Here is a 22774-nt window from a genome sequence, read left to right as displayed (position 1 = left end):
GTCTTTAACTATATATATATATATATACGCAGAGAAATTATGCTTTAGATTCTAGATCGAAACGTAAAACGCTGTAGCTAGCGGTAGCGTCATGCTACAGTCATGTTCTCTTTTAATTTCATAGTGATAGTATATTTTATTTATTTATAGAAATCTTATAGCATACATATAGGTAATTATAGCATACAATTCGTATATTGTGGATTACGTACACAGCTAGACAATTTTATTCTACCCTGAAGTAAATGTGGCCACATATAAAACGGGGAGATCAGGAAGAGTTAAGGGGATATTATCAGGTTATCTTATTTCTGTATTGGAAGCTTTGAGTTTTAAATTGGAAAATGTAATAGAATATCTGTCAAAAAGACGGAGCTTAGATGCTATACGTGGAATATATTCGAGTGCATCCTTACTTCCATTATATCAAAATAGGCTTATAGAAAGAATGTTAACTAGGTCAACTCAGTAAAACAACGATCGACAACGCCTAGCTCTCAAATAACTAGCCTTTTAACGATTACATATGTGCATATATTTTTTTTGTGCATACTTTTGGCCTATATGATCGTAGCAATTAATCAGGAAGACGTTTAGTTATATCTATTACGTATATTAGGCTAAATGAAGCAGACGCCGAACTTTTTTGACTTTTACGAGCTTCAATTAGGTGCTCACTAGAAGATACTTCTAATTTATAATTTATATATATTTCAATAGATTCAACACACATAGGTAATTCTTACATCGCTATTATGTCTGTTTAATAGGAAAAATATGGTGATACCTTAAAATCTATGTCAAGCAAGCAAGCAAGCATATATACGACGCCGGGCCTGTAGCGGAGAAACTTCCTGTAATACACAGCGCAGCCTTCGTGAAATTATCTGTTGCTCAGCACGCCCGTTTGGCATGCGACGATACGTAAATCTCGTTCCCTTTTTCTCGTAGCACAGCGCCCGACGTCCTAGTTCGCCCAGGATTTTTCATGTTACGGAAGTCAAACGTCCAATGACAGCATGCGAACTCAACTAGCGATATCTCCGTTTTGTTATCGTTCTCCTATAGGCAAAATATAAGCAATGAGACTAAACAGGTGATGCTAATAAGAAAAAAAAAAAAAACCAGCTAGACGTTTATCTTTACGCAGGTACTGGCGAGCGATATGAGCAGTGTGATCTGTGCTAAATCATCTATTGTCAAGCAAAGGTTGTCACAACTGAACGATTCCTATTTGTCAACTGTTGGCCAATTATCCAAGCCAAAATGTCAAATGGGTGAAACGCTCGGGACGCTCTGAAGCCCATGATAGAAACTGAATCATCAACGTGAAAGATGGATGCTATCGTGAAGCGATCAAAAAGGGAGGTATCGAAACTGGCTAGTGAAAAGGTAGCACTTCGGGAGAGTTGAATCAACGAAGACATGGGGGATGCAAAATTTAGTCAAATCAATGTATCAATCCAGAAACCAGGCGAGTAACGAAAAGTGCCAAACAGTTTATTTGAAAGGGCAACTATGACGGCCGATAAAAAGGAAAAGCATATTAATAATGACGACGAATCATGATAGCATCGCTGACACAATAGGCTATTCCATGGTAAGAGAGCAATACCAGTGATTGTAACCTCTAAATGGAAGACAAATCGTTTGAATTTTTGCGGCAGTCGTATTAATAAATGTCCAATAGGAAAATTTACCTGTGTAAATCCTTAAACAATTTTTGACTTAATTCTCCGCATTCTTTGTTTTCTCTGGTTTATATATATGTCTACTTTTTACAACGATTTCTATTTTAGGAGTATTGATAAAACAATCAGTGCACGTAAGGGGCCATTTTGACTGGCGAAAAGCTCCATTCAACAACGGAGTCACTTCACAAGTGCGTCCTTTACATAAAGGATGCGTTGAAATATAGCCACTGACCAAATACCAAAAAACGTTCCTTGTAAGCCCTTCTTCGTTACATTATCATGATGTGTGTATCAACTGACATAAACGTGTGTCGGGGTACATGCGAAATGTGTCTAACATTAAGGAACCATCAACTAACACATATTAAAAATCAGTACAATCACCTCTCCGTCGCGCCTTTTCTTGCATTGCACGTTCATAGTAAATCACCGCTGGCAGTGATAAATTATTTTAATTATTCTACTGTATAAAGTGGATAATTGCACACATGATGGCGACGAAGAAAAGATGAATTTATTGTTCTTTGAGGCCTTACATAGGAACGCTGTCTGTTCTTTTGTATCTACGACTCAAGCATCCGTAGCGTCCCGTTTTTAAAATACAGCCAGCTTTAAAAATCGGGACGCAGCGGTTCGGGCGAACGCTAAAAGATTTGCGCATACTTGAGCTTGTCAGATATTATATATACATGTATTGTTCATCCTTAAAACATGGCCGACAGCCTGGGCCTACCCACACGGGCCATGCACGTTTCCTTTGACAGGGTTTGCGGATCTTCTCACATCTCAACAGATGGCGCTGCTCGTCGGCTAAAATTAGCGCCACAAGCAAGCAAGACGTCTATACAGTGACTAATTGTATTAATGTTTCCTTGGAACAGCGCGATGAAGGGAAAATGTATACCGCACTGGATTGCCATTACCCTAAGCTAAGCACTGGGCCAAGCTGGATTATGCAACGGAGCCTGTGACGTCGGCTAAAGAATCAACACGAATTATAAACATCGGGCCATCCAGCCTGTGGTTTAAGCCTGCAAAGCGGACGTAGCTGATACGTAAATTGCAATTTATTTGGTTAATTTGTCTCTTTTAAGTTTTTTTTTTTCTCAGACCCTGGTCAGCCATCAACATGTTGCACTGACGGTGCAACAGTATGGATAGGTGTTACACTGGTGTTGCCGTTGCTGTTAGAAAAAAGAGAGAAGAATAGAAAAAGATTAACACAAGGAGGGGTACTTATATACATATATCAGTGAAGATGCTCTTGGGTTAAGCGGCATTTATAGAGGTATTTACCAAGCGAGATATATTTTAGCAGCTTATGTGGGTGTCTATGTGGGTAAGTGCGTGCGATTCGAACATAAAACCTAAAACCTCGGACGCTAGTGATGATGGTGGTCTTGTGGTGCATCCATAGTGATGCTATCAAGGCCCTTGTAAGCTTCAGGTAAGGCTAAGTAGTACCGAAACTGGGTCCTTTAGTATCAAGATAATTTGCTAGTAAAGTGTGATCGCTCTCACGATCTTTAAAGACCTTGATGGAGGATTCGCACACGTTGGTATTCGGTAGTGCGAAAGGAACGTACTATGAAACAAGACAAAACATTTTGCCCAGGTCGTAGGCAATTCCTTGAAGATGTCACATTACTAGCAACATGAACTCTAGATTTTTACAGAGAACTTTAAATGTAATGGCAGCTATTTCGTAACTTGTTGAGAAGGGCTCCATTCAACTATTGAACTAACCAAATTAATTATTAATTAATCGTATAAATTGAGTTAGAAAAGTAATTAATTGAAAGATTGTAAAAGTATATCCCAACGTCTTGAAATGATTTGAAGTCCCGTTTCTTATTGAGCCTTAATTTATAAGAATAAATAATAATAATAAAATATAATGATGATAAGAAGATGACAATGAGTTAATCAATGTTCTCTTTTCGCCTGTGACCCCAAAGTACCCCACGGTTGTTCTACATACTTCTAAATAATCCTTAAGCTTTCTGTTCCGTTTCAGTAACATATGAGGATTTTTTTATTTTAAATATCGCCTATAAGATTGCAAGCCACAAAGATAAGATCACCTGCACTTCACAATATTTTACGTATTGACACATGCATCGTTAATTAGCTTGTATTGACTATACAAACTTTCGTTGTCTTAATCACACAACTTACGCTTGGACGTATAAAATCAAAATTAATTACGACCCCCCTGTGTAATTCGTTCAGAAGTTTTCAGCGTCCTACGAAGGATGGTCCTTACGTGTTCCATAAATACGCAATAGCTTTACAGGCCACATATTTGCATAGTACAGAATATGTCTATTGACATTCCTCTCTGATCTATTTTCTAATCCAATGTATAGATATTGGTGAGATACGTATAATTTGACGACTTCGCAATTACCAGTGCAGTGTGATGTTACCATTGTTATGACCATAGTTACATTGGAAAAAATTGGAAAAAAAAGGACACCATCAGGAACTTTCTATTTTACTGTCTACTTTATTGCAAAACATTCTGTAAATGCTATCGTAGATGATCAGTTGATGTGGTACGATCAGTTCCTACCAACCCAGTAAGTGCGATGGGCATGTAACATCATGCGAGCACAACGAACGAGTCATGCTTGTGCTAGACTTACAGGAAAAACACAACTCTTCACATAGACGAAAGCCGGTCGAAAAGTATTTGAAAGTAGTCACTCTAAATCATTATAGTGACGGTCTAGTTTCGTTCTCTAAATTTGCCCACAGCCGAAACAAGCGAGCTTGAATTTACTGATCAATTAAACATTAAATTATGCTGTATCGTTGAGCTCATTGGCCGTAACACTGATCGTGGTAGAATTAATTATTAGTGCTTCATAGATCTTAGCTTTGTTTTCCTATAGGTCTTATTCACTTATCGATACTTCAGTCACTTGAAGTTTTGCGTCGGACGATTTATCTCTTCAACGAATGTCTGTTGATGCTTTAAATCTAAAAAAAAAAAACAGAAAGCACTTCGGTATCAACATTGGTGAACTAACATAAGGCTTGAAATAGCTTTCGAGTGGCCTTTGTCTATTGTAGTTGATACCTATACAGTGTAACTTGTATCCGTTGGCTGTTTTATCACTATAAATCATACTCTATAAATACACGATGTAATGTGTTTGTTAGAATATAAACAGCACTCGTTGAACATAGTACTTAGAATTGTTTAAAAAAAATAGTAATTACTGTAATTATAGCACTTAACGAAAATTGCTATCAGCAAAAACTTTACCATAAACAATGGTATGGTCTTATTTTTCGTTTTGTAACATAATTTCGGTTGCCGCTGTTTTGTATTCCTGCTCTAAAGATAAACGTTCTTGTCAACTGTTATTTTGGTGGGAGTTAACTACTGTGAGCACAGACAATTGAATTCGTCCATTTCTGCGCCCGCCTAACCGGAGTGGGGTTTAAAAACGGGAAAAATCACTTACCTTCGAAGGGCTTATCAGAATTTAAGGTTATTAATCAGGACGATCGCGGCCAAGCCATATTTTCATGATGCCAATCAGGCAGTATTTTACCAGCTGCCATAGTGATTCAACGTAAAAATGAGAATTTGATATATGTGCGTACAGGATCTGGGATGGCTAAGTCTTACGTCCAAGCACAGCCTATGGGGAGCAAGTGAGATGTTTGCTAGCAAACACGACAAGAGCTCCAAACATTGGCTAGAAAAAAAACGTCTCACGATAAAAGCGGTATCATTTCTAATGTGATTGTATTAGATCTGACTGATTCATATTGAAGCACGTGCAAAAGTGCGCTGAAGGTGATAAAGTCACAGATCAGCTTAGAATAGAGCTTTCACAACAGAGGACTACGAGCTCCCTTCAAGTTCCTGAAGCATGCTACTTGCTTGATCATTCGCTGGCTGTCTCCATGTGTCCCATGTAAGTTTCTCTACCAGAGCTGGCTTTCGTATTTCATCTAAACATTCATCAAAACTGTATTATCATTACGTAAAACTCTTTGTGAGACAGACTCATCCTTTTACTACTACTACATGGTAACATTATCAATTTATTTTTTATAGTTTCACAATTTCCATCGAAGTCTACCCATCGATTGAATTCTTCTGACGGCCGTAAGTAAACTCAGCAGACTGAAAGGCCAAAAAATATCTAATGAAATTATTTGTCGACCGATTTCTACTCGAGAAATTGTCTATTGCACGTACAAATGATAGTCCCAAAATATTCTAGAGCCGATATATTCTGTTTTGCATAAACCTCATATAAAGAATGGAAGTAAATTAATAAAAGCATAGTAAATTTCATGTGGGTCTTTGGCCTATGATATGAAAATGGCCCGAGCCCACAAACTCGGTTCATTTTCATATCGCTATTAATCATTCGTCTACGCAGAATCAAGAACTGGCAGAGACCGCTAGTCTCTTTGAGGTGCTTCTACTGTTTGTTTCTATACGATCCGGCCGGACCACGGACGCCATTGTTGACCTACGGCATACTTCTGAAAACGGCTAAGAAACCCAGCATTACTCGTTTTGATGACAGAGGCACATACTAATTGACCCGGTTACTATTTAAAAAGCCGGTTGAGTCTGACGTCAAGAGATGTTCGTGCACAATGAATTGGCAATTACCAGTCGGCTACCTAGCCAGAACAATAGGCCGATAGCGATTGTTTAGCCTACAAGTTGCCCGTCCTTGCTATCAGACAATCGATACCATCGACCGTTAGTTAGTCAGGTTAGGATATGGTGCATTTTCACCTCGATCGTAAATATATTAGAAAGAAAGCACTGTCAAAATAGTTACAACCAATAAGAAGTAAGAATAAGTAAAGCTGTCAAATGCCAGTTCTACCACATTGAAATGAAACCGTGTGACCAAAATTTACGGCATTTCGACAAGAGAATAAAGACGTTTAGATTTTTTTTTTTTTTTTTTGTTGAGAGAAATCAAGCTTCTGTTTAGCTCAAAGTATAAGATTGACGCGAACTATATTTAGATTTGTAACATTTGAGATTTGAAACGAGAAAACCTATACGCTGATAGAGAAACGGAAAGGATAGCCTCATCCTGAGTGCCATTTTTTCCACCCATTCAATATGATTCCGTTGACGAGTTCGATATTATTAAATCGCTTGTTTGATCAATAGAGACATAGATCATTGTTGTCTCTGCGCATGCCTTTGTACCGTCTCGCCGTATACATTTACCGTACTTTTTTCTTAGCAGCAATGCCATTCTTAGATCTATTTGCTATAGGCTAGCTATAGGTAAATCCCCGTAAAAATTAGCTACAGTTAGTAATAATTATCATATACTAGATTAAATCAAAATATTACTCATGGGTTAAAGACTGTAAGAAAAGTATCAAAGCATCGCTTGTCGATTTGTCTCTAACAACCCGTAGTAATTAGGACGAGGATCATCTAACCGCACGTTTGTGTCTTGGTAGTAATCATAATCGGCCATGAGGTCGACCGTCGAGGCCGCCGAGGTCGAGGTTTAGAGCTAGCTAGCTTCGGCCCATGTTCGGCCCAGACCAGGATTGCAACTCTCCTATTGATGGCTGAAAATCTGATACACGAAAACAAGTTAGACCCCGATCTATTCATGAGGGGCTAAAGAAAATGCCACAAGCCATATCTGGCGCTGAGAAATACATCTATTTTATATTGGCAGCAGATTTGACGATAGCAGCCCGACAGGCGTACATTGTTCTGGCAAAACCACCCACACAAAAGCTCCCTCCGTACTCGGCTAAATATGTAAACGGCTATTGTAGGCCATGAAAAATTGCATGCATATCGGGTTGGACTTGTGAGCCTAGATTTGAATAGGTTCTCTGCTTTGGCTTGCTCAAAGATTGACGCCTAATAGGCCGGGTTAGGTCTGTTTTTGACCGACCCAGCATTATATATGTATATTGAATTCTTCCTATATTCGAAAACACTGATCAGCAAAACGTGGCGCAACTCGGGTTAGCGGCACGCGTCGTAGATGATACAACACTATTAAGCGCACAGGTTGAAGTAAATTCACTGGAATTGATGCCGTCATTGTTACTGCTGATGTAGCAGTGACTGACATTTATGTTTACGTTGTCCCACGCTTTGATTCTATATAGGAACCATCTATATGGATAGCGTCGAATTATAAAGGCGGTAAAGAATTCAACGACGCGTGTTTAATTGCTTGATAAGTTTTCAAAAAAATTTAACTTAAGCCTTTACAGCATTCTACTGTTATTATTCTTCCGAAATAAGTGGCAAGTCTAAGCACTACTAGATGCAGGCATGGAAACTGTGAATGGTCATTTGTCGACTATTTGAGAGAAGTTCCAATAGCAAGATAAAAACAAGATAGGAAACGTTGAAGCATGACTCTAAGTATGTATCAAGGCCAAAAAAGGCAGCTGTAAGAAAGTACACACTTCTTGTATCCATCAACGAACCCATTAGGATTGCCTCATGAGGTGATAGTACACTCCGACGTTTTTGATGCTGGAAGTCGCATCACTCCGAAATCGTATAGAATAGTCATCTGATGGATCGCATTTTTTTTCTAATCCAACATAATGATAATCATTAATGTTATTGTTTGTAAAAAAAAACTTATTGCATTGATAGATTCCACTTATCTACGTAGATAAATAATAGAACGCCATAGGGCTGAACACATTTTTCATGGAGCAAGCAGCTTGTCGACTGACCATGTTACCGCTTTGCTTCTGTTTCTTAAAATGATCATCAACGTTGCCGTAGCCCTTTCAATCGCCGTTGATTGGGGCATTAATGGGTCATTTGGCGATGACTAGAACGGCAGACCCGGCAAATGTGACCGATGATATGTAGACATCCCTCATCAACAAAATTCTAGCGCTATCCGCCTGTAATCGTAGTTGTTCGGTTCCGCTGTGACTTATTGCAGTAGATATGTTTGTTACCTAGGTTATCATGGCCTAGCATTACATATAGTAGGAGCCGTTGCTGAACGTCGGAGTCTGCGCGCTCTGGACATTGGCTGTTCTAGCATCTTCAACTATTGCCATTATAAAAATAGTTGTATTCGTTCACAGTAACGACATAGATTTAGCGCCGCACTGCTAGCGTCATGTAGCTTTTCGCCAAGCGCCAGCGCAGGTTAAACATTACTACGATGGTCTAAACGAGATACCCCTGGTAGAGGATCGCCAGCTCGCAGAGTCTTACGATGTAGTGCGGGACCCACCCCATACTATATCGTAAGACTATGTCGTGGCCACGGCGGTAGCTGCTGCCGCCGCCGCCGCCGCCGCCGCCGCGAAGTTAGACGACGACCCCGTTAAACGATCATGCGAACGGTATGGCGTCAATATCAGGATACTATACGCATGTGCTTATAGACAAATATAACGCATCTAGTTTTTTTTTGTTGTATATAGTGATATCATCGCCGATAAAATGGACGCTTAATCTGTATAGTGTATGTTTATCACGCAGTGCTTGTAGAGCGAAGATCGACGGCTGACTGGAGTCGTCATCGAGTGAAAATCGTTTCGTAAATATATACGTCCATGTGAGCCAGCTAAAAACGTTAACCCGTTTTGTACATTAGATATAGCTATAGAGATCAAGCTAAGACGGAATCTTGTGTCGAGACGCCAAAACTGTTGAGGTGTGTATGTATGTGTTTGTCTGTTCGTGTATAAAATCTCTGCGCGTCGAATGTTTTAGACAGAGTTGTTGAGTTCAGAAGCTTTTGGCGCTCTATGGAAGTATGAATTCAGGCCAATCCAACTTGGCTTACGGAAAGTGGAAAAGAGAGAGAAGGAGAGCAAGACAATTTTCGAAACGTAAGAAGTCACATTAGGATGGACTGTGGCCTATTGAGACGCGGTAGAAAGACGAAACAAAAGTATCACTTCGATTATATATAATATAGAGGAAACTGATGAAACTGCTAACGTACATTTTACATGCACTAGAAGTCTTTTCGGCTTTTCCCCCCGGTTGTCAGCGTCCATGTGGCGGTTGTCGGCAGTTGGGGCTCAAAAGTCAATTCTACTAACGAAAAACATTTTGTACATTTCTCTCAGTAGCAAATCCTTCGCCCGTTGTTGGCTCTGGGTAGAAGGATGAGTCAGAGTCGCACTTCATACCCCCATAGCTTTATTCATGACTTCGAGCGTGGAAAATATAAATAACGTGACCTCGAATATGTATTAATGAATCCTGATTAACTGTACAGCTGCATCGGATATTTTTAGGGTATGGAAGTTTCGGCAGATATGGTATCTGAAATATTACGTTAGTACATGTCAAACAATAGGTTCTATCTATTATAGCATTCAGATGTTATAAACGATTGAATAGTTGCTATAAGCACATCTGTACATATATCAAACCGTGCTCATGGAACCGATAGGTACGGATCCCGACAAGGCCGTAAGGACTCTCAATGATGTTCCGTGAGCTGGAAACCGATAATCTTTATTATGATTGTTGCTAGATTCACCTGTCAAAGCATTCAATTTCGGAAATTATCATAATTTTGCCAGTCGTAAAATTGACATACGGAGCAATTTGGCTCGTATGTACAAATTGACTGAGGCACTACCTCTTTCTACTAGGCTTACAAATTATACTTTTTCTGCTAATGTTTCCACACTCTAAGGTTGTTCAACGCCATATTCGTCTGGCAATGTCTCAAGCACGACAAATGCGACGGCACCTTGGCGTTCTTCTTAGAAAGATTGCGGTTGATAAACATAACCATTAGTGGGTCAACGGAAAATTTTCGTTACGTTCAGAACCCACTTTTGAATTCTGCAGTAGCTGTCATAACACGAACCGTTAGTAAACCGAACAAACCGGCTGTATGTATAAAATCACACGAAAGGATGTAGACACAAAAAATAGAATAGCCAACAACCGTATGTACAATCCTAACTGTATGCAAAATAATTCTGTGACGACGGGTTCATAGCAGAAAATATATCACAATACATTTGTAGCCATGAATTAATCTATCTGCCTGATCTGGATATGTTTTCCCGTGCTTTGCATCATCACCAGGCTAGATTCGATGATCCACCGTAAGCGGCGATATAATAGCGCACAGTCGGGACGAAGTGCTCATACATGAGGAATGACGAAATCAGGAAGGATGTAACTAGCAGACTTCTTTTGTGAATGAGAAGATCTTGCCCCTCAGCCTAGGCTTTCACGCCGATAGGAACGAGAGCGGTAAGCGAAAAAAAAAATAGCTGCACTTCTAACTTGCATGTGGCACGCGAAATGTACAAGCGTCAATCACCCGCAACTCTGGCTCTCAGAACCCATCGATAGAGAATTCAGCCTGTCTTATTCTATATTATTCGGTGAATATTTGTAGGGCAGTATATCGAAAAATTTCGAACTTGTCGTTAAAGCTTTATAGCGGCCTATTTTGAATGAAGCGTTATGAATTTCACGCACGCGTTAAACGTTGAACAAAAATGAAACACGTCCTCAAGCTGACAAGAATAACCCAGTCGCTTTATAGAAGATTTTATACATCTGTATGGTTTCTAAAGGCAGTCCTCTATCTTCCAACGGTTACGACGTTAGCACGATGATATGAGTAAACAGATTATATGCGTTTCGAATCGTTCAGACGGTCGTTTATTTAGGAACAGCTAGATTTCTGACCAGTCGATATGTGCAAACATAACTAAGAAAGCATCTGAACAGCTGATTACACCTGATTAGGAGTAAACTAAAGTCTATAAGATTTGAGACATCTGGCCGGGCAATGATTTCTTGACAGCTTTTTGCGGAGCTGCGATTTTTTTATTTGGTAACATTCAATCATTGGACACGAACGGTAATCATTATATTCGCGCCCGATAGGACAAACGAAACGTTTTTTCCCACGTACAATCTTAGCAGTAGCAGCTAGAGCCTAACGTATTAGCTGATGTCGCTACTCCTCCCGATCGATCGATCGCAATACTTTTCTATTTTGAACAAAGTCCACAAAGATCGATACGCATACGATATATTTAGATAAATTATTAATGTCTATAAATACCTATCCAAACATATAAGACATAGTATCGAATATACAATATACTGAAGGGTCGGACGGTACGATGCTTCGCTATTGCGCCTTTGCTCTTCCTGTTAACACATACACACGGATACGTGCACAGACGGATGACACAGTGAGTTGTAACTGAGAGTCGTTCTTGCAACGACAGCACAGGCCATCAGCCTGTAGCCCGGGTGACAATTGATATACATATATACATACATACATACGTCGACTGGCAGCCTTGCCAGACACACGCATCGATCGAGCAATTCGATCTATATGATCGGCATTAATATTATTGCTTTTATCAGATCTCTCGCTTTCAAACGTAATAACCACCTACTTATCTGCCGACGACGACCGGTCAACGGATCCGTAACTTCAGAGTGTCTGGGTACTGCAGCAGCTGCTGTCATAGTGATAGCCGTCCAATTGCTATGGCGGTTTCAATCCCGATCCATTATTCATTCTGTAAATTTGCGTAGAAGCTACAGCGTAACAGCCCGTCTTGCCTTTATGTATTATTACCACTATTATTATATGACACGATGCTGATAGGGTATCAACATTTATTAAAGGACTCCCTTGTCGCCGATCTATTAGAACCGCATAGTAATAAATACGGAAGCTCACGATAGAGCTTGTCGTCTGCTAATTGCTTTACGGATAATAAAGAGTGGAATGGAGAAGTATAAGGGAAAATCTACGGTTAAATTTCACGGACAGAAGAACACGTTTAGAGAACAACTCGATAACAAGTGATTTAGGTCATGAGAGTTGAACTTGTATCGTTGCTTTGAGTATGTCTAGATATTTCAAATTTAACGTCGTTAGGCCTTCTATTACACGGCTGGCCTACGTTCGAACCTAGACTGGCACCTGTCCTTGAGATTAGCACCCAAGCTTTGAGTATGTCTACGAAAAAGGAAAATAAACTCGATTTTGGAGTGGTATGACGACAAAAACGAAGCGATTTATGTGATTCGTCCTCGCAAACGGGCTAACGCTGGACACTTTGTACATATTGGACTAAACAATAATACTATTTGTAATTTGAAGGATACCCTTTTTACTACGTTACGTAAAAAAAAAGAAACGTACTGTGCGTTGAAGTGAGTGCGAAAGTGAATAGGCACGAGGCAGTGGGTATATACATATGTATATAAAAAACACATGTGTGTGTACGTATGTATGTCTGCGTGTGTATATCAATAAAGGTGACAAGGAAGTCAAACAACACTAATGTTTATGCAAACTACACCATTTCCTATAACTTTTCCTTTATAAGTAAAGATGCTAGTCGTTACTAACAATTCGAGTTGGCTTCAGCTAAACATAACCATCTGTTATTTGAACGACTTCGATTGGCATGATTATCCGTTAATCTAGGCTCATTTTTTTCCGTTCAGGCTTAATTCAGCATCTGGTGAAGCACCTGTGGAAAAGGCAAAAAATTACGCGTCACAGCGTTCATCGGCACTAACGTTACGATGTCGATGCAAAAACTGACAGAAAGGCTTGACCAGGTTAGCGATGATTATCTTTGTCATAATTATAACAATTACATTTTCTGTAATAGCAGCAAAAAGCTTCGCTTCGGATCTAACTGTCTGCGTATTTCTATATGTTGTTTATGTAACGTAATAAGGTGAAGAGAATATTCACGACTTCATACTACCATGGTCCTGGAGGCTGGCCTCAGCTGGTGGAAGACCTGATAACCGATGTTGATTGTGTAGTCGTGTTCTTCTGTGTGACCTGCACAATCTGTGCTGTGGCCTCTCTCGTCCTATACCAAATGATGCGATTATGGACCGAGGAGTTCGGCCCGGTAGAGCCGTCAAGGTAAGATCAATCCATTGACAGCGTAACAGCAATCTTTACCTTAGCGAGCTACCTGTAGAAGCATTCGAGTGATGAGATCTAATCGTTGACATAGCCTACGCGGTTCTATTCAAGTCCACGGCACTGTCCTACTTCACGTTTCTGCCTGCTGTCGTTGCTTCGAGAATCGTGAACACTTAGCTCTGTTGGCCGCTTTCGTGACACACTCCACAAACTAGAGGACACTGACAAGCTACGTTCTAAGCTTCAAGCTGAAACTAAGCTAGATTCTAAATGTATAGAACCAGCGAAATATCGTCAGATGTTGTATTAATCTTTTTACGGATCTCACATGTAAAGAACGTATGAAGACCAAATTCCCTTTATAAAAAGTGATTCGCTTGAGTAAACACGAAAAATGCCATTTCTTTTTATAGGGGGGTAGGAAAGTATCGTGGTAAAGTTGCCCAAGTCGATTGCGGGGGCCAGGAGACTCGCACAAAGGTTGTGCAAGATTTGAAGCACCGATTGCGTATGGTAAGTTTCCGACTGAAGTCCAAATAAAAGTCTATCTATTTGCCTAGATAGAGTAATCTAATCAAAAACTACTTGAGAAGTAGCCCGACAAGCTGGATTACATCGAGTAAAATGAAAAGCGATAGCGCATAACGCGAGTTGCACCAGAAGCTCTTGCACCGAGGTGCTATATGGTGGTAAAGTATTGGATCTTAAATTTTCTTTTAGACGTAACTTTTGCAACAGAAAAAAAGGACTTCGTTCGATCACCTCTCATGTCATCGGGTCCGGAACGCGTTCCTATTTGAAGTTCATTAATATTAAATATGGTTCAGCAAAGAGCTGAACATATAATTAATGTTCCAAGTATAGTAATTATACTTTCGAGACAATTGCTAACGGTAATGTCGACTCAACATTCTATATATATATATATATATATATATATATATATATATATATATATATATATATATACATACACTAACATATCCGTTTTCTACGATCTGTAATTGTTTACAGTGACGGCTGTCCACTTTCCGATGGTCGCGGAAGCCATAGTATACAACTTAATGAACTTACAGCGAACTAATAAATACGAGAAAATTATACGTACAATTAGACTCGAGTTTGCCGTTGTATGAATATAAGTCCATATGAAACAATTCACTTTTCAGTTAAACTTCCGTGGTGCAACGTTGTTAGTTATCTTTGTTTCGAAATTACGGGGCGTCCATCTCGAAGATTGATAAATGATCTTTCGAAGATACACGGCAATACTAGGACCAGGATAGGTTTTTGCTACATCTAGAATGTTCGACTTCAAGTACTAGCTGCCATTTTGATTTAATGCTTAGTAATCTAGTCAAACATGTCTGCTCGAACTTACCAGCAAACACCCGTCCTTCATAAGAGCTGGACTTTTATTAGGACAAAACGAGAATTGCTAAACGAATCATCCGTGTGTACTTTTAGAGTAAACACTAATAATTCACACAATTAGCCCCCCATGGTTGCAGTGACATTTAGGAATGCTCTGCTCTAGTCGAGTGTAAATTCTTGAAGCATTTCGTATGATCATGGCCGAGGGTTTCCTATATGAATAGTAGTTCCTATAGCGCCCCCCTAATTGAATCATCGCAGTTTATTTACGTACCGTCCGTCTATTTTCGTTGTTGCGCTGAGACTTACTTTGCATTAGTACTATGCACGAATGATATATTGTTTTTTGGCCTAGACAACAAACAATTCGTCATAGACAGTTTACGTATAGTTCATCACTCCTCGGAGCGATGTTCTATTGCCTACTTGCATTGTAACCCCGTCTCCTCTGACTTCCTTTTAATTTAGAGGTCGCCGACACTTTACGTCAGTGACGGCTTTGAACGGCGTCAACAACTACCACATAATGTATTAGCTCTGAATACTGGCTACTACTGGCTCTAAACACGGTTAGCTTTGTGTTATTGCTGCCTCCACAGCCATTAAATGACTGTAGCTGTCATTTCAAAAACACTTCAGCTGCTGTAACTACTACATGTCGTTACAACTCACAAATTATACACATACACACAAAAACACATGAGGCGATTTATGATGGCGCTAGCATGTGCACGTACACAAAGGCACGCATACACAAACGCACATGGTCTTTGTGCGCATAAAATTATCGGTCATTGTTGAGCGCACGCTAAATACGTTACGGGTTTGCCAAGCTACTGGGGGGGACCGGATCACTTACTTATCTTATTATCTCGTTTTTTCCTCCAATTTTCATGTTGCTTTTATGTCTTCGTTGGCGGAATATGGATGATGGTTAAATAGGTGACTGTTCAACGAAGATGTGACGAAGCGAAAACATACGACCAGCCCAGCTGCACGTAATTATCATAGTAGAGTGGCGAGAAAATATTCTTGTAGGATACTTTATATTTGTTGTGTATATAGAAAGCTTTTAGCGTTAATGTAGGCCCACACAGGTGGATAGTGCAGGGTTCTAAGCTTTGACAGTTCGCTGTTAAATCCGCATTCAACTCGACAAAAGCGTAAGACAGCGGAAGACTACAAGAATAAGTAGCGTAATATATAATCGAGTAAAGGTGACGTGATTATAAAGCGTGTGAGGAGGCAAAATGATATATCTTTAAATAGGAGCTAAGTGCGATAGCCAATTCCAAGCCGAGCCAGAAAAATTATCTTAAAATTTAGTAAAAAAAAGTTGAAAGAGCTTTTTCACTGCCTTTTTATTATGCTTCTGGCCTTGAATTCTATCTATAGACGATGGCAGGAGCCCTCCTCTTATTGCCGCAGAAGGGTTACAGATATTCTAACTCTCGAGCGAAGCTATGTGTTTGAATTAGTTACGATCATGACAATTGTTGTACGGCTATGGGAGGAAGGCTCCTGCCACCATCTGTATTATTAAAGGACAAGGGCATCTATCGTTATCATAACAAGGCGATGAAAAAGCTTTCTTCAATATATATATATAGGAACACAAGTTTTTTTTTATTTTAAACTTCTGAACTTATTGGGCTGGGTCTAGTTAACTGTTCCTTATTCTTTACGCACTGTCCCAACGTTCTGACAGCTTTTACACAACGATGTACCTACTGTTTACGTTTCATATAAGTTATTTCTTTATCTATGGCTTCTTGAAGTAAATTGATAGTGGGATATGATTATCTGCCTATTGTTCTCTGTAGAACATAGAAAACCTCGCAGTTAGACGGGGTAAGAGCGAGAGATTAAGAACATCGAAGCCTTTTTGTTTCGGAAGAATTGTTTGCTTAATATAGGAACTAACCAAGAAGCTTAGCTTTACTTCAAAGTAACCAGACTGAAAGTTTTTGTGGTTGCCGAACTAACGACCTATGAGCCTCTTCAGAAAAACAGCGAGCTGCACCGAGCAGTCCGGAGTAAGTTCACAATATGCCCGAGTTTGTTCTCCTCGATCTCTCAAAGTCATTCTCTCGTCTGGTTCCTTTACGGCCGGCGATAGAGATTGAACCATGCCTTACCTATAAGGACCACATTTTTCAGACGGGTTTATTTCATAGATTAACGTTTTGGATTATTATAATTCTTTAACACGTCACTCGTAAAATGCCAGTTTTGGCCGACAGATCCTTTAGACTCCATGGTCTGCGTCTATGAAAAGCCTTCTCGATAGCAGTAGTGCACTCTTTTCCATTGAGTCCTGATTTCTTATCTTCAGCGCTCCGCTTATCACTTACAAGTTTTTAGAAATCCCTCCTGCTAACGGCGCGTAATTTAAAAAAACTCCGAAACCGCGAAGACCGCCGACTTCGCTTGTAACAACATATGTATATATGAATACTATCATACTTGAGTGAACACATTTGATTTCGTAGTTTTCGAAAATTAGGATTATTTGAATATAAATGCCCCTCAACAAAGTTTTAGCGTTAGAATAGTGACGAATCGTGGGGACGTTCTTTAATATAAAATATGACGTGAAAACGAAGCACTGATCCGTTTGAAGACGAAGTCTGATGCCTGCTGGCTTTTCTCCTAATTAATGTGGTTATTTACGCTGCTATTCGTGTTTCGGAAACAGTGACTGAGTGATGTAAATTGTATCTCGGTATTTCATACACAATTTTGATATTATCACTTGTTGTACTCTCCAGTTTGTTTTTATTTGCTCGTTTTTTCTACCTTGCATTGACTTTTCTAACGCCCGACGTTCTGTTTGCCCATCTAGTTATTTGGAATATATTGTACATTGTAGTTGGCTATAGCCCGGTACGCGGTATTTTAGAAAATAATGCTACTGGGTGGGACCGTTTCACAAAGGCGTCGGTTCAAATTGGTTTATTAATGGCAGTAGCGTTCGCTAACTTCTTTATGCTCGAAATTGTAGCATGCTTTGCAGATTAAATAATAAGCAATTGCAGATAATCTGAAATAGCATGTAAATATCAACGTAATTTAGTCAGGATTACAGTTATTTCAAAACGCTTTGTCATTGTTGATGGAAGGACGTTTATAAGCACAGAGAAATCGCAACCGTTGCAGAAAAGTTGTTTAGTACTACTAAGTCTATAATCAGAGCTAGAAAGCTTTATATATATATATATATATATATATATATACATTTAAAATTTATAGGGGGCTTTTCCCTTGAAGTGTACTGTGTATGCTTAAAGGGTTAGTGCTACACATAAGTTTAAACCTGTAAAATTGTACAAAACCTTCTTAATAAATGCGAATGCATATTTTGTTCCAGGGAACCCACAATATCTATAGTGAAATACAATAATTTTTGCCATATTGAAAAGTGAAGGGTATAAGTGGTTGGTCGGAAACTGAGAACGCATTGGCCAATGGCCACAACTTTTATGCTCTACTAGGCAGCTATATACTTATTTCTTTGGACTATATATATATAACATTTGAACTACACGCCGCTAGCAGACGAATTTTTGATGTAAATACTCCAGTCCTCTGACAGCTGGGGTAAAAACCTGTTGGGTTTACTCCAAAAGAATAGGGTAACGTGTTTGCCAAAAATCAAACAATGAATGTAGTTCATATCTCGAGTTCCTTGAGAAGCTTATAAACCGTCGGCATGGCAGTCAAAAACACTCTCAAAAGACAGAACTCATTGTCATGCCTCAGTTTCTCCCTGTATTGAGTAAGGAACGTTGGCTTCAGCTGGCTTATTCTCTTAATCTAAGTCTCTGCGAATGCGGGACACACACACACACATACATATACAAATAATCTAGAATAGAATGTAAGTGCCAACATGACAATAGTCAGCTATTTCAAAATGTTTTGCCATTGTTGATGGAATGACGTTTATAAGCGTGGGGAAAACACAGTATATATATATATATATGTATATATACTTGTTTTTTTACATACTTATTCATAGATGTTGTATCAAATCCTTAAAAACCTTTGGATTAGGTTACGCTAGTTATTAGGTTTAATGAAAAATGGCACGTGCTGATTATCAATAACGACAGATTATCAATGTATTTTATACAAGTAATCAAAATTGCACTTTTACAATCAAGTACCCATTTCAGTGGAAACGATGGGAGCATTTTCTAATCAAATGGAACTTATTATAGGTCACACAATGAGTGGGGCGTGTATAGAATTGGTCCTAAAGTCGGGGTAGACAGCGTGAGTCACTTAACTGGTATAAAACAGACCATCACTGAAACCCTGCTTGGGAACAGGACTACAGTGCCAGCTTATCCGCCTTTACTTTTCGCTGAAGCGCGCTAAGCACGGCTCATTAGGTGTGCATCGTATGCATTAAGGTCTAATATACACGGAGATATCGAAAGAATATGTAAGCACACATTTTGCAATGAAAACAACCGCGACAATATAAATCTACAAATGAATACTTTGCGAAGATTAATTACAATGAACTATTTCACAGGCTTTGGACGAAATTATTAATTTTTCCATAAATGTCGCCTGAGATTCTGGATGAGACACTCCTTTATTGATCTAGCCAGCTGCTATATCGAATATCCATTTTCTGTTCTGTTATTATAAAACTCTGTGGGGCGAATTATATGGGAATCTGCCTAATTCTTCGATAATATAGAGACGTGGGACAGTATTATTGCTATAAAATAAAATCATGTTTGTAGTTCTATATTTGATACGTAATTGTTAAGGTACAAAAGTTGCATTCCCATTAAATCCGTATCTCGGCTTTTGTTAAAGAATCCGCATGTCAACTTTAGAATGACGAAGGAATAAGCCTTGCTTTTCTTCATTAACCACTTCCTGCAAGCAGACCTTACTTACCATGTTGTCGGAGGACAGATGAACAGAAGACTTCTTCTGGGTATCAGACATTTACTCTCAAGGTTAAGCACTAATAACTTCTTCTTATAAAGGACAGCCTGTCACGACAGGCATCATTGTGACGACGATTGACGACAAGTGAAGGTCTTCAAATATGACGGGCTTGCCCTGGTCAGAAAGGTACAGGTGACATTAGAGAATACATTCTCTTTAACCAGATTCCTTCCTCCTCTGCCCTTTTATTGTCGAGAAACATGCTCACCCTTTCTGCTGTTGAAGGTGATTCAACTGAAGAGACTTTCACCTGATGGTAGTTGATGAATGAAGATACTAGCCAGCCGTGGCTTAGGATCAGCTAAGACATACAGTAACCAACGAAGTTACGACACAAGTAAACAGATTGACAAGTGTCACATTCAAATAGGGTAATTACTTGATGCAGCAGCAGAAGCAATAGTATCGATCAATCAAAGAAACGACGGCATAGACTACGACAACGCACCGCTATAAGAAACCTTCTTGCTGTTCGATCGATGTTCGTTTGGTGACGTTGCCCGTTTAATAAACAACCATCCGTCTAACCTTTGTTGTCACCATGTAAAGGCACATGTTTCCTTTGAAGAACTGAGGCAGATATTGTCGTTGCACCCCAGCAATGAGGCGTACACAGGGCGCAAAGAGAACAGGAGACTAAGGGGGAATTATCGATTCTTTTAGAGATGTGCCGACGGCGATAACTGTTGCGCTCTACATTATGCAAACGATTGATGAATAGCTGCACAGCTAATGTAAACGGTCAGTATGAAGTCGTTTCATAATGTAAGCGCTAGTTCTAAGCAGGAACGCTGTTTCGCTTCCGGAAAAAGGATTGGAGTCGTCTAGAGAATTTTTTGTCACACTCCTGATCTTGTTTGTCCCAGTTTCGTTTGAACTGATTAAATGTAATAAGGATACCAGCATGTGCAAGTTTCACGCTACACGTATACTAAGAGTCGTTGATACAGGAGAAGACCCAGCAACCAGTGTACAATTTGCCTATGGAATCAGGACAGGTCGTTCGCTACCAATGATGTTTCTGGAAACAGATAATATTAAAAACGCCCCTTAGAAAGAAAAATAACCTGCACCAGATGAAGCAAAGTCTATTGACAGTAATAAACAGATACTAGACGTACGTGGACATTGTACACATATTGTATCGATGTAAAATGAAGACTCTCAAATTGTCCAGAGACTTTGCTTTTCTATATATGTATATATGCACATTGTAGCATTGTCATATGTCAAACTGATGGGTTAATGCTTATCTGTAGGGACTTTACTTATCTATAATTATTATCGTTGACGAAAAAATTATATTGATCTCATGACAAAGCTGCATAAAAAAAATTAGAACGTGTACATCGATAAAGACTGCCAGTTTGGCGATTACCCAAGTAACATGTCGTGATAACGTGCACATACTAAGCAGTATCAACACACGGTGATGACAAAATCGTGCGGTAGTGTTATGGAATACATAGAAAGTAATAAACTGGGAAGGCAAACAAAGGGTAGGAATAAAGTAAGGATGAGCAAAAGGTTCTAATCTGAGTGTTAGCGTTGGTCAGGATGATATACATAGAGTACTCGTCTGCTAAGCATGATCAATTCCTGTACAATTTTAGAATATCGTTCTTACGGCACCGTATCGTTTCATGGTATCGCTCGTTTTTGACTTCTGCGTTTGACAATCAATCTTAAATAGCCATCGATAATAGATTCAAACAGCGAACTCGACTGATTTGAAAAATACTATAATAACTATGGTACAACCGTTAATAGAATATTACGTTATATTATATATATATATATATATATATATATATATAGATAAAAATTTCGGCAAACGAAAAAAAAATACGTCACAGGTAGAACTTGACTTACTTATGTCGTTCAAGGCTTGAATCTGGCCAATGCGTGCATAAACTGTCACATAAATTTGCGTACATCCCCTGATCTGAAGGTTACTCATTGTAGATTCTACTATTATACGTACGTACGAGTGTGTTCATTATCGGTAGGTAATAGTCGTTAGATAGCACAGGTTTTCTCCTTTTTTTTCATTGTTATCGACGACTCTTTGCAAATAAAGCCACAGCTAGCATTCGCGTATTTCAAATATATAAACTATGGCCGATTTACACTCTCATTTATCACTTTTTGCTAGATATTTTTTATCAGATCTTATGACAATTTACACCGTGGTAATAATAGACGTCGGTGGTCAGACTGTGACGATGATCAGAAAATCAGAGTGCGGTTTGTTGACGGGTGATGCCCTTGATAAAGACAGCTTCAACACAACCCATGAATACTATTCCGTGTCAATTAAGGCGTTGTCATCAAATGGCCATAGACAGCTGACGACGCTGGTAAAAATCAAACGACCCTCTCGAAGCAGGACCGATTCAGTTTAAAAAAAATGATTATCATGGCAGGATCACTGAGATTTGGATGGGCCAAACACATACTGCCACGAATGGTTAATCGGCAGCTGATTCGAGTGATCTGTAGACACGGATCCGACTAACGTCAAGGCGTCCTGATGCTGTTTATAGCCTTCGACATCGACGACTGTTTGTTTGTGAACGTTTAGTGCTGATTCTGGATGGTGCTTCAGTTATTCATTGCTCTTGACAGAAGCGTTTCCTTTATTTAGTTCATCGAACAACACCTATCTTAGGTACGATAATGGCTGGGCTGGATGCCCACATCATTTTCCTGTATCTGGCAAGCTAATAAATAACAACCTAGATTAACAGCAGGCAACAACATTTGCTAAATAAATACATGTCCGATTACGTAACGGCCGGGAGTTGAGTTACC

The 22774-nt window shown here is 39.3% G+C and overlaps 1 protein-coding gene and 1 long non-coding RNA gene across 10 annotated transcripts; one reads left to right on the top strand and one right to left on the bottom strand.

Annotated features, from left to right (window-relative positions):
• Positions 1-754: 754 nt before the first annotated feature.
• On the bottom strand, positions 755-21011 carry LOC147758275 (uncharacterized). Its single transcript, XR_015319404.1, has 2 exons — positions 19907-21011; positions 755-1062 (listed from the first exon to the last, which is right to left on the bottom strand). It is a non-coding gene; the product is annotated as an uncharacterized LOC147758275 (long non-coding RNA).
• On the top strand, positions 12563-14727 carry LOC111255067 (uncharacterized). 9 transcript variants are annotated; one of them, XM_086977166.1, is made up of 5 exons: positions 12563-12673; positions 13174-13290; positions 13413-13609; positions 14026-14125; positions 14627-14727. In XM_086977166.1, the coding sequence occupies exons 2-5, from the start codon at positions 13255-13257 to the stop codon at positions 14627-14629; spliced, it is 336 nt and encodes a 111-aa protein (XP_086833292.1). In that variant the 5' UTR covers positions 12563-12673; positions 13174-13254; the 3' UTR covers positions 14630-14727. The 9 variants fall into 9 exon arrangements, with proteins under 9 accessions (XP_086833292.1, XP_022672486.1, XP_022672454.1 ...); XM_022816751.2 differs by having other exon boundaries at positions 12627-12714; XM_022816719.2 differs by having other exon boundaries at positions 12644-12781.
• Positions 21012-22774: the final 1763 nt, after the last annotated feature.

Source organism: Varroa destructor, unplaced genomic scaffold, assembly GCF_002443255.2.
Source record: "Varroa destructor unplaced genomic scaffold, Vdes_3.0 BEIS01000001.1, whole genome shotgun sequence".
NCBI classification, from domain to species: Eukaryota; Metazoa; Arthropoda; class Arachnida; order Mesostigmata; family Varroidae; genus Varroa; species Varroa destructor.
The sequence above is the reverse complement of the archived record's forward strand: the minus strand, read 5'-3'. Positions and strand labels throughout refer to the sequence as shown.

Coding starts and splice junctions, on each gene's coding strand:
- LOC111255067 (XM_086977166.1), top strand. CDS start 13,255: ATGTCGATGCAAAAACTGACAGAAAGGCTTGACCAG. Junction 13,291..13,412: donor TGACAGAAAGGCTTGACCAG/GTTAGCGATGAT, acceptor TAACGTAATAAG/GTGAAGAGAATATTCACGAC. Junction 13,610..14,025: donor GGCCCGGTAGAGCCGTCAAG/GTAAGATCAATC, acceptor TTCTTTTTATAG/GGGGGTAGGAAAGTATCGTG.